This window comes from Staurois parvus, unplaced genomic scaffold, assembly GCF_062004578.1.
Source record: "Staurois parvus isolate SC_StPar_1 unplaced genomic scaffold, SC_StPar_1.0 ptg000295l, whole genome shotgun sequence".
Classification (NCBI taxonomy): Eukaryota; Metazoa; Chordata; class Amphibia; order Anura; family Ranidae; genus Staurois; species Staurois parvus.
Window position 1 is genome coordinate 558467 of NW_028318091.1, and position 13727 is coordinate 572193.

The window sequence follows — 13727 nt, forward strand, 5'->3', positions numbered from 1 at the left end:
GTAAATGCAGATTTGGCAACCCTGGGGTTACGTTAATATCTCCATAAATATCCAAATATATCAATATACCTGCCTTCATCAACATACCTGGTTATTAAGGAAAGCTTCTGCTTGCTTGGTGTCTCTTAGGAAGAGTTGGTAGGCATGGGACTGAGATAAAAGGTTCTGCCTGTTCTCCCACATTTTGTGAAGCTCGTTCCAGCCAGTGTCAAGAGCCTGAAGACGCTGACGCAAGAACATGTACTGTGCATCTGTCTGTCCCTGTGTCACCATCTCACCCATGTCCCTCATCTTCTGGTAATCCTCTTCATAGTTGTTGATTTCATTTTTAATATTTTCATGTTGAGTAAGCAGCTTCTCTGCTTCTGCTAATGTATTTGGCATGTCCTCGGACGCGATGGCTGTCTGTGTCCTTGATAACCAGGACTGAAAATCATCTAAGTCACGAAGGAACTGTTGGAGTTTGCTGGCTTCACCAAGAGACTCTTCTCTGTTCTTCAGGGTGGTCTTCATTTCTTCCCATACTTCATTAATTTCTGCAAGCCTACTCATGATAGCCTGAGCTTGGTCGGGATGCTCAGCTTCCAGTTTCTCTGCTTCTTTTTGCAGATCAGACAGTTTGGCCTCAATGGCAGCCAAGTCACGTTCCATACCGGTTAACTTCCTCTGGAGTGCCATGACTCCAGCAAGGTCATTGCCCAGGTCTTGAGTTGACTCGATGACTTTGGTCTTTTCCCTAATCCAGGACTTGGTCTCATTGCACTCAAGATGGTAGTTCTGAATACTTAGTACTGAACTGAGTGCATCCTTTGTCCTGTCGACCAATTCTCTAAACTGGCCCCACCTAACAGAAAAACAGGAGCAAACTTTTTATTAGGTTTTGTTCTGAAGTTTGCTATTTTAGTTCTTATTTCAAATCTCCTGGATCCTTTAATACTGATGGGGTCTAGAAGTCTAGTTGCTGAAGGTACATTAAAGAGCCGATACAGGGGACTGTGTGTACTGCAAATGTAAGGGGGTGGATGGGAGCGTCAGAGAAAGGCAGGAGAGGAGCAGTGTAAACAGTGACTGGCTGTCACTTTATGTCAGTGCCGGTTTTAAAATGTACTTACCAGATTTTTTTTTTTCTTCATTATAGCTCAGAGAATGACTTGTCACTTTCCTCGAGTTAAAAGAAACAAAGTTTCTTTTTAGTTTCTTTCCCAAGGTAAAAGAAACAAAGGTTTTCTCTGAGCTATCGTGAAAAAAAAAAAAAAATCCGGCAACTGAACTTAAAAACCAGCACTGACATATAGAAGTTTATTTACCAAAGCTGGAGAGTGAAAAATCAGACTCACTTCTGCATAGAAACCAATCAGCTTCCAGGTTCTATTGGCAAAACTTAACTGAACATGCTGAGGTTAGAAGCCGATTGGTTTATATGCTAGATTGTAAGGTCGAAAGAGCAGGGCCCTCAAACTCCTCGTGTATTGTATTGTTACTGTATTGTCTCTTGTACTGTCCCCCCACTTTAATCTACAGTGCTGAGCAAACCCTTTGGCGCTATATAAACACTGTATAATGTAATGTAATATGCAGACGTGAGCCTAATTTTGCACTTTCCAGCTTTAGTAAATCAACCCCATAGTGACAGCCAGAGAGGGAGCCTCTGTATACACTGCTCCTCTCCTGCCCCCTCCTTGTACACACTGCCACCCCCCCCCCCCCCCCCACCTTCCTACAAAGATGGCCTGTCACTCATATGCTATCACATAGGGGACTATTGGTCCCCTATGTGATAACACTAAAATCATAATTTAAAAAAAAAAGTGTGTATATATATAATTTAAAAAATTGGAGCGTCCCCACCCCCACATACGTAGACATTTTGGTTTTCAGCCACCTGCAGTCTGAATTTTCGGTATCGGTATCGGCACCAAAAATTTCATTTCGGTGCACCACTACATTAAAGTATTCCTCCTCTGATCTCCTCCAACCCATAATCATGCTGTGCGATGAGGGTTAAAAGATAGGTTCACCTTTGGGAACATGTCACAAAGTCCACGCATTTTTAGTGGAACATGAACATCTTCCCGCTCCTGTAGCTCTTTCCCCGACCTTTTCCCAGCACTCGCTGTCATAATTTGAAAAGAGCATGGCTGTGCAGGGCTCTGCCCACATGGCTGCATCATTCATTCGTTCTCTGAATGAAAGCCAACAAGTTCTGTCAGCCTTTGTGACTGACACCTTGTAGTTTTTAATGAACTTGGAGGGCGCTGGTGAATGCTCTTGTAGTCCATTGAACTTCTTGTCATTCAGTAACTGCCGGCCCATATCTGAGGAGGGGCAGACAGCTACACTGACAGTTGTACAGGAGTCGGACATTGCACCTGCAATCTGCTGCTCGTGGGTACAATGCTTTACAGGCTCCTTACAATAAAAAAAAAAAAAAAGTAAAAACGCACAATTTTTTTTTACTTGCAAAAACAAAAAGTGCATTCATTTATTTTAAATGAAAAGGTGAACTTATCTTTTAATAGAGCTGATGGACCTCTGACAGGCACTGATCAAGAATGCCCAACTACACCTACCCTTTCAACTCACCTCCTCCATTCACAGAAACTAGTACTATAGCGCCTATGAATGAAGTACAATCAATGAATGAATCAATCATCCAGCCGTCCTCCATTCATAGATCATAAAAACATAAAGCATTAGGAAAAATGCCTTGTCTGTGTTGGGCAAGACTTCCCAATGCATACAGTGTGAACGGGGTGCTAAAGCCTAGACTAAAGGGAAGGCTTACTTACTAACCCATAAAAAAATATAAAAAGATATGTTTTTGTGGAGGACTTTAAAGTTTACCTCGTGTTCAGTTTCTCTTGTTGTGCTTTGATTTCACTCTCACTCGGATGGCCACTGTGAATCAACTGACGAGCAATTTGGTTCACGACAGCCACTCGTGATGCCTGGTTGTTCATTTCTGGCTCTAGACTTTCAAATCTGAAGAAAAAAAAAAAAAAAATGTGCAGGTGAAAATCACATTCTTCTATTCTGGCTTTCCAGAGAGCAGACCAAGTGCCAAGCATGAAACTAGAATTACCTATGCTGAACAACCTCCAGGTCTTCTAGCTTCTCAGGGATTTGCAGATGGTTCAACCATTGCTCCTTCTCAACAATCCAAAGCTCGCAGGCATCAGCTTCACTAAACATTTTGTACAGTGTGAGGGCGTCTTGCAACGCCTGTTTCCGAAGTCGCGTCAGCTCAGCCAGTTCCTTGTATCTTTCCTCGATTCCAGACAATCTGCTCTGTACTTCATTAGATTCAAACTGTTCCTGAGGAAGGGCAGCAGCTTGTTCATGTAAAGCATCAATAATGGCTCTGTAACTTGCAATTTCTTCAGCTACATCTTTGTGTTTCTTGACTAGAGACTGCGTGGAATATTCATCATGTCCAACATCATTACTGGACACTATCCTCAAGATGTCTAACATCCAAGCATCAATATCATCTGCATCTGCCTGGAACTGATGGAAACTTGATGTTTCTTCCAGGTGTTTCTTGCGAATGGCAGACAGCTGTTCCAGGTTAGCCCATTGCTCCTGAATATCCTTGATTCGTTCCCTGATCTTCTCAGATCCAAAGTGCTCCTCTGCAATCATCTCCTCTCCTTCCTTGATGGTCTGCAGTAAATGACCACTTCGCCCGCTCATTTCGTCTTCAAAAGCTTTGTGTTTAGACAGTAGACGGACGACACTGGTCAAATCCTTCCCATAGTCATCAGACGAGAGGATCTGCTCTTTTTCTCTAATCCATCCTTCCTCTTCTGCCATCTCCCAGAAAAACTTCCAAAGCCGCCTAGACTCTTCCAAACGTGCACGTCTTTCAGCTGCCAGTTGACACAGTTCCTGATAGCAGAATTCCATATGAGCAACGCGGTCCCGGATAATCTGTGGATCACACGGCTTGTAACCTATGTATAAGACAGAGAAAAGATTTAGAAAACCCATACTCTTAGAATCATAAGTGCAAGACTTCCCACTCTTCTTACATCCCATAAACAGAAGTCAATTGTATGGAATAACTTCTATTACTATTCCTAAAAGAACTGGTCCAAGCTCTGGATTCATCCCAACTTTACAGCCGGGATCCACCCAGACAGGCAGCTGGCTCAGCCTCTCAGAGAGCTGCTGGGAGACTGAGCCCCTGAACAGCCTGGAGCTCCAGTGAGAGCTGGAGGGGCAGAGCAGAGAGTCGGTGACTGAGTACATTCCAGTGGCCATCTGATCACCCAGAGCAACAAGAATATGGCAAAGACAGGGGTGTATTTACCACAAGGCAAACAAGGCATTTGCCTAGGGCAGCATTTTTCAGGGGGGGAAGCACTTCCCCTCCGAAGCTGTGAAGGCGAGTGTCTTTCTCTGTCTCGCCGTAGCGGAGCGGATGGTGGCTGGTGTATGGGGGGCAGTGGTAGTGGAAGGCTCTCTTGGGGCGGGGGGGGGGGGGGTTGGGCAGGGGTGTTGTTGGCCAACTCTGGGCAAAGACATGTACATCCAACACCACAAAACGCCTTGACGTGTCTGCACCTTTAGTGCTTACTCATAAGATCTATATCTAAATGTTTACAGCATACCACTTAGTTTAACAATATTTTTTATTTGTCTGCTAACATTAGGTTGTACTGAAAAGAAATATTTAGTTTTTTTACCTTCCCCTCCAGCAGCAAATCTCTGAGCTGATGCATTAACACCACGTACTCTCTCTGCCTGAATGGCAATGTCAGCCTCCACCAGAGCATGCTTCTGTAACAAGTCTTCCACTCCCAGCAAATGTTTCCCATAATCTTGAGATAGCAGAAGCACCTGCAAATAATAGCAAAAAAAAAAAATTTAAGCATATACAAACATCTTAAAATGGGCCCATAAGTGAATACGCCTCATAGTTGTATATCTGTTTTGTGATATGTAAGGTACTGTTGCTTCTGACTAGGGATGCCCTGAAATTGTGGCCACCGAAACATAATCGGCCAAAAATAACCCTATCAGGAAAAATTTAGCTGATACAGGTGCCGATACAGGAGACTGTGTGTATTGCAGATGTGAGGGGGAAGGGGGACAGCTGAGAAAGGCAGGAGAGGAGCAGTGTATACAGTGACTGGCTGTCACTATAGGTCAGTGCCAGTTTTGAAATGTAATTACCGGCTTTTTTTTTTTCTTCACTACAGCTCACAGAATTAGCTGTCACTTTCCCCCCAGCTAAAAGAATCAAAAGTTTCCTTTTAGTTTCTTTCACGAGATAAAAGAAAAAGTTTCCTTTAGCTCCGGGGAAAGTGACAGCTAATTCTGTGATCTATAGTGAAGAAAAAAACAAAAAAACAAAAAAACAAAAAGCCGGCAATTGCATTTAAAAACCAGCAACGGCATATAGTGACAGCCAGTGAGGGAGCCTCTCTGTATACACTGCTCCTCTCCTTGCACACAGTGCCCCCTCCCCCCTAAAAAAGAGGACCTGTCACTCATAAGATATCACATAGGGGACTATTGGTCCCCTATGTGATAGCAATAAAATCATAATTTAAAAAGAAAAAGTGTGTGTATATATGTGTGTATATATATATATATATATATATATATATAAAAAAAAAATTGGAGCCTCCCCACCACCACATACGTAGACATTTTGGTTTTCAGCCACCTAGTTAAAAAAGTTAAGTTAAAAAAAATAAATACAAATATAAATGAAAGTAGAAAAAAAAAAAATACAAAAAAATTGGAACTTCCCCACCCCCACATACGCAAGACATTTCAGTTTGGTTTTTGGCTACATGCATTCTGAATTTTCATTTCTGTGCACTACTTCTGACTGCAAGTCTTAGGAGGTTTGGAGTGAGATTATGGTACTGCACGCTTTTCTCCTTGCCTGAAGTTCTAACACAAGAAAGCAAATCCCTGCCTCTACCAACATGGCCTCCTCCACACAGACAGTGCAGAATAAGGCACACAGTGCCCCCTCCCCCCTAACAAAGAGGACCTGTCACTCATAAGATATCACATAGGGGACTATTGGTCCCCTATGTGATAGCAATAAAATCATAATTTAAAAAGAAAAAGTGTGTGTATATATATATATATATATATATATATATATACAGTCATGGCCGAAATTGTTGGCACCCTTGATATTTCTCCAGGAAATCATGTATTTCTCACGAAACGTATTGCATTAACACATGTTTTGCTATACACATGTTTATTCCCTTTGTGTGTATTGGGACAAAACAAAAAAAGGGAGGAAAGAAAGCAAATTCGACATAATGTCACACAAACCTCCAAAAATGGGCTGGACAAAAGTATTGGCACCCTTTCACAACTGCGGATAAATAAGAATGTTACAAGCATGTGATGCTCCTGTAAACTCACCTGGGGCAAGTAACAGGTGTGGGCAATATAGAAATCACACCTGAAAGCAGATAAAAAGGAGAGACGTTCACTTAACCTTTGCATTGTGTGTCTGTCTGTGCCACACTAAGCATGGACAACAGAAAGAGGAGACGAGAACTGTCTGAGGACCTGAGAACCAAAATTGTGGCAAAATATCAACAATCTCAAGGTTACAAGTCCATCTCCAGAGAACTAGATTTGCCTTTGTCCACAGTGCGCAACATTATCAAGAAGTTTGCAACCCATGGCACTGTAGCTAATCTCCCTGGTCGTGGACGGATGAGGAAAATTGATGAAAGATTGCAACGCAGAATAGTCCGGATGGTGGATAAGCAGCCCCAAACATGTTCCAAAGACATTCAAGCTGTCCTGCAGGCTCAGGGAGCATCAGTGTCAGCGCGAACTATCCGTCGACATTTAAATGAAATGAAACGCTATGGCAGGAGACCCAGGAGGACCCCACTGCTGACACAGAGACATAAAAAAGCAAGACTACAGTTTGCCAAAATGTACTTGAGTAAGCCAAAAGCCTTCTGGGAAAACGTCTTGTGGACAGATGAGACCAAGATAGAGCTTTTCGGTAAAGCACATCATTCTACTGTTTACCGAAAACGGAATGAGGCCTACAAAGAACAAAACACAGTACCTACGGTAAAATATGGTGGAGGTTCAATGATGTTTTGGGGTTGTTTTGCTGCCTCTGGCACTGGGTGCCTTGACTGTGTGCAAGGCATCATGAAATCTGAGGATTACCAAAGGATTTTGGGTCGCACTGTAGGGCCCAGTGTCAGAAAGCTGGGTTTGCGTCCAAGATCCTGGGTCTTCCAGCAGGACAATGACCCCAAACATACGTCAAAAAGCACTCAGAAATGGATGGCAAAGAAGCGCTGGAGAGTTCTGAAGTGGCCAGCAATGAGCCCAGATCTAAATCCCATTGAACACCTGTGGAGAGATCTTAAAATTGCTGTTGGGAAAAGGTGTCCTTCCAATAAGAGAGACCTGGAGCTGTTTGCAAAGGAAGAGTGGTCCAAAATTCCGGGTGAGAGGTGTCAGAAGCTTATTGATGGTTATAGGAAGCGACTGATTTCAGTTATGTTTTCCAAAGGGTGTGCAACCAAATATTAAGTTAAGGGTGCCAATACTTTTGTCCAGCCCATTTTTGGGGTTTTGTGTGACATTATGTCATATTTGCTTTTCTGCCTCTGTTTTATATTTGTTCCAATACATACAAAGGGAATAAACATGTGTATAGCAAAACATGTGTTAATGCAATACCTTTTTTGTGTGAAATACTTGATTTTCAGGAAAAATATCAAGGGTGCCAACAATTTCGGCCATGACTGTATATATATATATATATATATATATATATATAAAAATTGGAGCCTCCCCACCACCACATACGTAGACATTTTGGTTTTCAGCCACCTAGTTAAAAAAGTTAAGTTAAAAAAAATAAATACAAATATAAATGAAAGTAGAAAAAAAAAAAATACAAAAAAAATTGGAACTTCCCCATCCCCACATACGCAAGACATTTCAGTTTGGTTTTTGGCTACATGCATTCTGAATTTTCATTTCTGTGCACTACTTCTGACTGCAAGTCTTAGGAGGTTTGGAGTGAGATTATGGTACTGCACGCTTTTCTCCTTGCCGGAAGTTCTAACACAAGAAAGCAAATCCCTGCCTCCACCAACATGGCCTCCTCCACACAGACAGTGCAGAATAAGGCATAGTAAGTCAGTAAAAGGGGAAACAATGGCTGCAGGGAGAAAACAGGCAATACCAGTGACTAGTCCTTTTCCCTCGTCTGCTTTTTCTGAGCACAGCTTCCAGATTTCAGTTCCTCTTTAAAACATGCAAATACGCCACTCAGACCAGCTTAATTTTCATTCTTTTGATGACCACAATGAACAGCAAACTCTAAATGGGACTCTCAGAGTTACAGTCCATGTATTATTAATGGGTGATCATCCTGAACAATCAGTTTTCACCGCATGTGAAACACAGCAGCATGATAAAGCTGCTAGAGGGCAATGCTATCCAATATTATATCAGTAATAAAAAACTACATATAGATTTGGCCAGGTATATCATATGAATGTAAATTCTATATATTGCTAACTAGGAAGGAAATCCTCAGCAGTGATCAATGTCCTGGAGACATTTGTACCTTCATTTCGTCCATCCAGTCCATAATGTAAAGCATCTCTTGGAAAACCTTCTGTAGCCCAAGGTTCATTTCCAGGCGCAGGCGCCGTGCCCGCAGCAGCTCCAGAAGGTATTCCCAGAGTCGGATGACATTGTCCTTTCGAGCAGTGATTCGTTTTATGTCATGGTAGTTTTCGGCTTCCAGTTCTCGCGCCACTGCCACCACAGCCTGAACACGTTCTTCATAGGCTGCTATGTCTGTTTCAATGGCTTCATGTTTCTTAGTGGCGGCTTCCACAGCAGGAAGGTCAAACCCAAAGTTATCCTGTAATATGAAGAGAAAGAATAAAGCATTATCACATCTTGGCAGGCACAGCTTCACAGTTGGATAGTACAAGTATAGGTCACAATAATGGACCACATCCATGAAACAAAACATGAGTACACAGTTTGAAAGATAAGTCCACCCCAAAAAAAATATGTTTTTCGAGAAATTGAGTGAAAATAGTATTTTCTAATGTCTAAGGATCTCGACTGGTGGAAAATCTGTGCTTGGGCTGCAACGCCTGCACACCTGCCATAAACAATTACAAGTGAAGTTAAAGTAGTTCTAAAGCCTTACTTGAGCCCATTCCAGCGCTGTGCATGAGAATACCGGCTCTCCCAACGCTGTCCCTCGTCATAGGGCACATTGATAGCAGCGGAAGCCATGGGTCAATCAAAATCTATAAAGAGGGAGCGGGGCCGAGCAGCCCTGTCTGTGTCAATAGACGTAGGCAGCGGGGCTCAGGTGCGAGCACACATGAGTGTCCCCATAGGAAGCATCTTCCTATGTAGGAACTCGCAGAAAAGGAGGAGCCATTGGCACCAGCAGGAGACCTGAGGTGGATTGGGGCTGCTCTGTGCAAAACCATTTGGTTTAACTTGTTCTTCTCTTCTGTGGTCCCCCATTAGTGCTCCTGGCTTCTCCCCTGCAACTTGCTAGGAGGGGTACTCATGCAGGCTTGTTCCCGAGCTGCACTGTGTGCATTTATTGACAAACACAGTGCAGCTTGACCCCCTTTCTCCCTGGTCACTGGATTTAATTGACAGGAGCCAACTGAGTCCAGTAAGGAGGGAGAGAGACAGCAATGCTGCTGCTGACGTGCACAGCGATGGACCGAAGTCAGCTTAGGTAAGTATTTATGGGGGCAGGATTGGGGGGGAGCTGCACCTAAAAGGTATTTTTACCTTAATGCAGAGAATGCAATAAGGTGAAAAAAACCTTTAGCCTTTACCGTCACTTCAATTGTGTTCAGTCATTCTTGTGTGGCATTGCACAGCCAGGCAAGTGTCTTCTATTCTACTTCTCTGCCATCACCAGTAAATTGGCACAAATCCGTCTGTCCAGTGACCAGGTCATTTACCCAGTGTGCAGTAATCCTACACTGGGAGTGCCAAAGTGATCCTTCCTGAATTATGGCAGGCCAGAGATACAAATCCTGTTGTAATGAGTCATTTCCTGGAGGTCTATATTTCTGTACAAGTGTACCAAGGTCACTAAAGGTATTATTTTGCCTATAGGTGGTTACTATATCTTATATCTCTCAGGAAATTAACAGTCGGATGTCTGAAGAAGAGATCTCAGCTCTGCTTTCCCTTGCCTGACCCTCAAATGGTGCTTAAAAGTTCACCTTTTGACCAAAAATAATAAATGCACATTTTTTTTTGCAGGTAAAAAATTGTGCATTTAATATTTTTGTCTGTAGGAGCCTGCAAAGCATTGAACCAGCGATCAGCAGATCATTGGTGCCATGCAGGTCTCCTGCAGATCTGTCAGTATATCTGCTTGCCCGTGCGGGATGTATTTGCAAGCAGATATACTGACAGGAAGAATCAATGAACTACCACGGTGCTCCACAGCACTTTGGTAGTTCATTGAGAACTAAAAGCCAACAGCCAATAAGGCTGTCGGACTTGTAGTTCGTTCATTCACAGAACTCTGTGAATGAAGGACGCGGCCGAGTGGGCGGAGCCCCACACGATCGCGCTGTTTTTAAAAAGTGACAGCTTGTATGGAGAACTTTTCCACGTACTGCTGTCACAGGGAGAGGGTGGCTGCAGCATTGGGAACATGTTACGTTCTCCACCCTAAAAACGGGACCGTTCTGAAGATGAACTTTTCCTTTATTGCAAGTCATCCCCAGTACAAGAATTTGTGGCTGTCTAAGGAGAATTATGGGGCATTGTTGGGAACTAAAGTGGTTGTAAAGGATCAAGGTTATTTATCTTCATGCATTCTATGCATGAAAGTGAAAAAAACCTTCTGTGTGCAGCAGCTCCCCCAGCCCCCTCAATACTTACCTGAGCTTTATCGCGATCCAGCAATGTGAATGACAGCCTCGGTTGTTCTGGGTCTCTGCCTCCTCATTGGCTGAAACAGCAAGCTGAAGCCATTGGCTCCCGCTGCTGTCAGTCACAGCCAGTCAGCCAATGAGGAGATGGTGGGTGGGGGGGCAAGCCACGTCTCCGTCTGTGAATGGAAAAATGGAGCACGGGTGCCCCCATAGCAAGCTGCTTGCTGTGGGGGCACCCGACAAACAGGAGGAGCCACGGGAGGCTTTAAGGCTCTCTTTTGATGAAGTCACTGAAAATATTAATACTTCACAAAGCAAACAGCAGGACACTGAAATGATTTAAAGTGAAAATAATTTACTTAGGTTTGACAAAATGTCTATACAGGAGGATGGAAATAAATTGTTTTAGTCTTATTGCTACCTAACAAACTCAGAGCCAAAGTACAGCTCTGGCTCCGTACAATACGGGAACCCTTGGGTCCCTGCAATCTCCTTCCTGTACTTAAAAGCAGACACAGTTCTGGGTAAGCGTTAGTGGTGGCAATGGCACTGTATGAGGCCCTTGGTTCATACCTGAGACACCAGGCGCTGGTTCTCACTCAGCCAAGTCTCTCTCATAGCTGCCTTGCGATCAAATCTGCGTGCAAGTTGTTCCAGTTTTTCCTGTCGGATCAGCTCATTTCGCAGTGCCAGTTCTCTCTCGTGTTCGGCTTTTTCCAGTCGTTCCCAGGCCTGGATACAGGAAAAGAAGATATTTTCATTTGGTGAGTAAGACACTTATCTAGACTAACTCTGATCACTGTAGATGATGGGAAGTGCCAGTTATTACATCATTTCTTATAGCGCAGAAATCATCGGTACCATTAATACGGTTCTGATTATGCTGCTCAAGATCATCATCAACATGTATTCACATCTCTCTCTAGATACAAGACTTCCAATAACTAGTTAAAATACCTTAAAACTGCTAAGATTTTGAGTTAAAGCTTAACATTGATTACTTTAATAAATAGCAATGAGCAGGACCCTGATAAAGTCACGAGGTGGGCGTGGCGCAGCGCGTCGGTATGTGGGGAGGAGCTTCCGGTGACGTCATTTCCGGCGTGGGGGCCATATTGGATCACCCTGTTGAGTACACCCATGCAGTACACCCATAGCATGTGGTAAAAAGCTGGAAAACTCGTGGGCAAATGAGAGTGTAATACTTATTGTTGTTTTATATTTGATGCAATAAAAACCAGTTGCACTATGGAGGGTCTCTGTTGGTGTCTTATCATGATCCTGTGAGGAGCTGGCTGTTAGTCTGTTGGAGGCTGGAGACATGAGGGGAAAGCCTGAGAGGGACCCATTCTGATAGGATCGCTTGATCCTCAAAGCGTGTTGACCCTGTGGGGTCTAATGAAGGAGGTGAGGGGGTATTTTGGCTGGTAAAGGATTGGCACGTGTACCACGTATACGGCACATTATATATTCTTGCATGAAGAGTGAAGTGTGAGGATCACCACAAATTATCGTATTATTAATATTATTATTCTATCATTTTGGACTTTTTGAATTGATTATTTGTTCACTAATTTTGTGCACCAGTATACATATTGTTTCACAATGTGCAAATAGGAGCGTGTTTGTCACTTTTTTTCACTAAATATTCCCCGTGAGGGAATTCACGTATGACACAACTATTTTATTATTTATGTATTGATTTATCACCTTGGATATATATATGTAGGGGTTGTATATAGAGTTTGCGCATTTTAACACGTAATTTGTTAGTATTATTAGCGCTACACTATTTATTTTAACTGAGCAGGACCAACCACACATGCTTACCCAGGCCATGTAGAGGTTTAAAGTCCACCATTCATGTCTAGCTAGGACTGACATTCGCTCAAAGCCAACTACCACACATTTGCAGTTGGGAAAAGTTACATATATTGGGTATACATTCCAGAAAGCATTGCCTGAAAGTCTCCATACCTATAATGTTGCCTAAACATACAAATAAAATCATAATAGCATGACTGTATGGGGCAGATCAATCAACAGTAATCATCACGCATGGTTTCAACCAGTGCCTGGACCAGACTATTCAAACTTGAGTAGAAATTGATTAAAAATATCCTCTGGCTGTTATCGAATCAATTTCTACAGAAATTTCAATTTAAGGGTTGCTTGAAAGTGGAAAAAGACCAGAAATGCATATCAGAGATGGCGGTGTGAACATGGTGTCAGTGGAACAGGGCGGTTTGACATACCAACTAGGGATGCACCGAAACTTCGGCCACCGAAACATATTGGCCAAAAATAGCCCTATCGGCATTCTGTGTGTACTGCAGATGTGAGGGGGGGGGGGGGGGGCGGCTGAGAAAGGCAGGAGAAGAACAGTGTATACAGTGACTGGCTGTCACTACAGGTCAGTGCCAGTTTCGAAATGTACTTACCCATTTTTTTTTTTCTTCACTATAGCTGGGGGGGGGGGGGGGGGTAGCTGAGAAAGGCAGGAGAAGAGCAGTGTATACAGTGACTGGCTGTCACTATAGGTCAGTGCCGGTTTTGAAATGTAATTACCGGATTTTTTTTTTCTTCACTATAGCTGAGGGGGGGGGGGGGGGGGTTAGCTGAGAAAGGCAGGAGAAGAGCAGTGTATACAGTGACTGGCTGTCACTATAGGTCAGTGCCGGTTTTGAAATGTAATTACCGGATTTTTTTTTCCTTCCCTATAGCTCACAGAATTAGCTATCACTTTCCCCCCAGCTAAAAGAAACAAAGTTTCCTTTTAGTTTCTTTCCAGAGATAAAAGAAACAATGTATACTTTAGCT

General features: G+C 43.1%; 1 protein-coding gene across 1 annotated transcript in view; it reads right to left on the reverse strand.

Annotated features, from left to right (window-relative positions):
- Window positions 1-13727, reverse strand: part of SPTBN1 (spectrin beta, non-erythrocytic 1) — a 215342-nt gene that overhangs the window by 92879 nt on the left and 108736 nt on the right. Inside the window, exons 10-15 of the mRNA XM_089682714.1 lie at window positions 11481-11639; window positions 8594-8896; window positions 4689-4842; window positions 3083-3953; window positions 2845-2982; window positions 88-844 (exon numbers count right to left, since the gene is read on the reverse strand). Coding sequence (XP_089538840.1) covers window positions 88-844; window positions 2845-2982; window positions 3083-3953; window positions 4689-4842; window positions 8594-8896; window positions 11481-11639 — 2382 coding nt within the window. The remainder of the gene's footprint in view (window positions 1-87; window positions 845-2844; window positions 2983-3082; window positions 3954-4688; window positions 4843-8593; window positions 8897-11480; window positions 11640-13727) is intronic.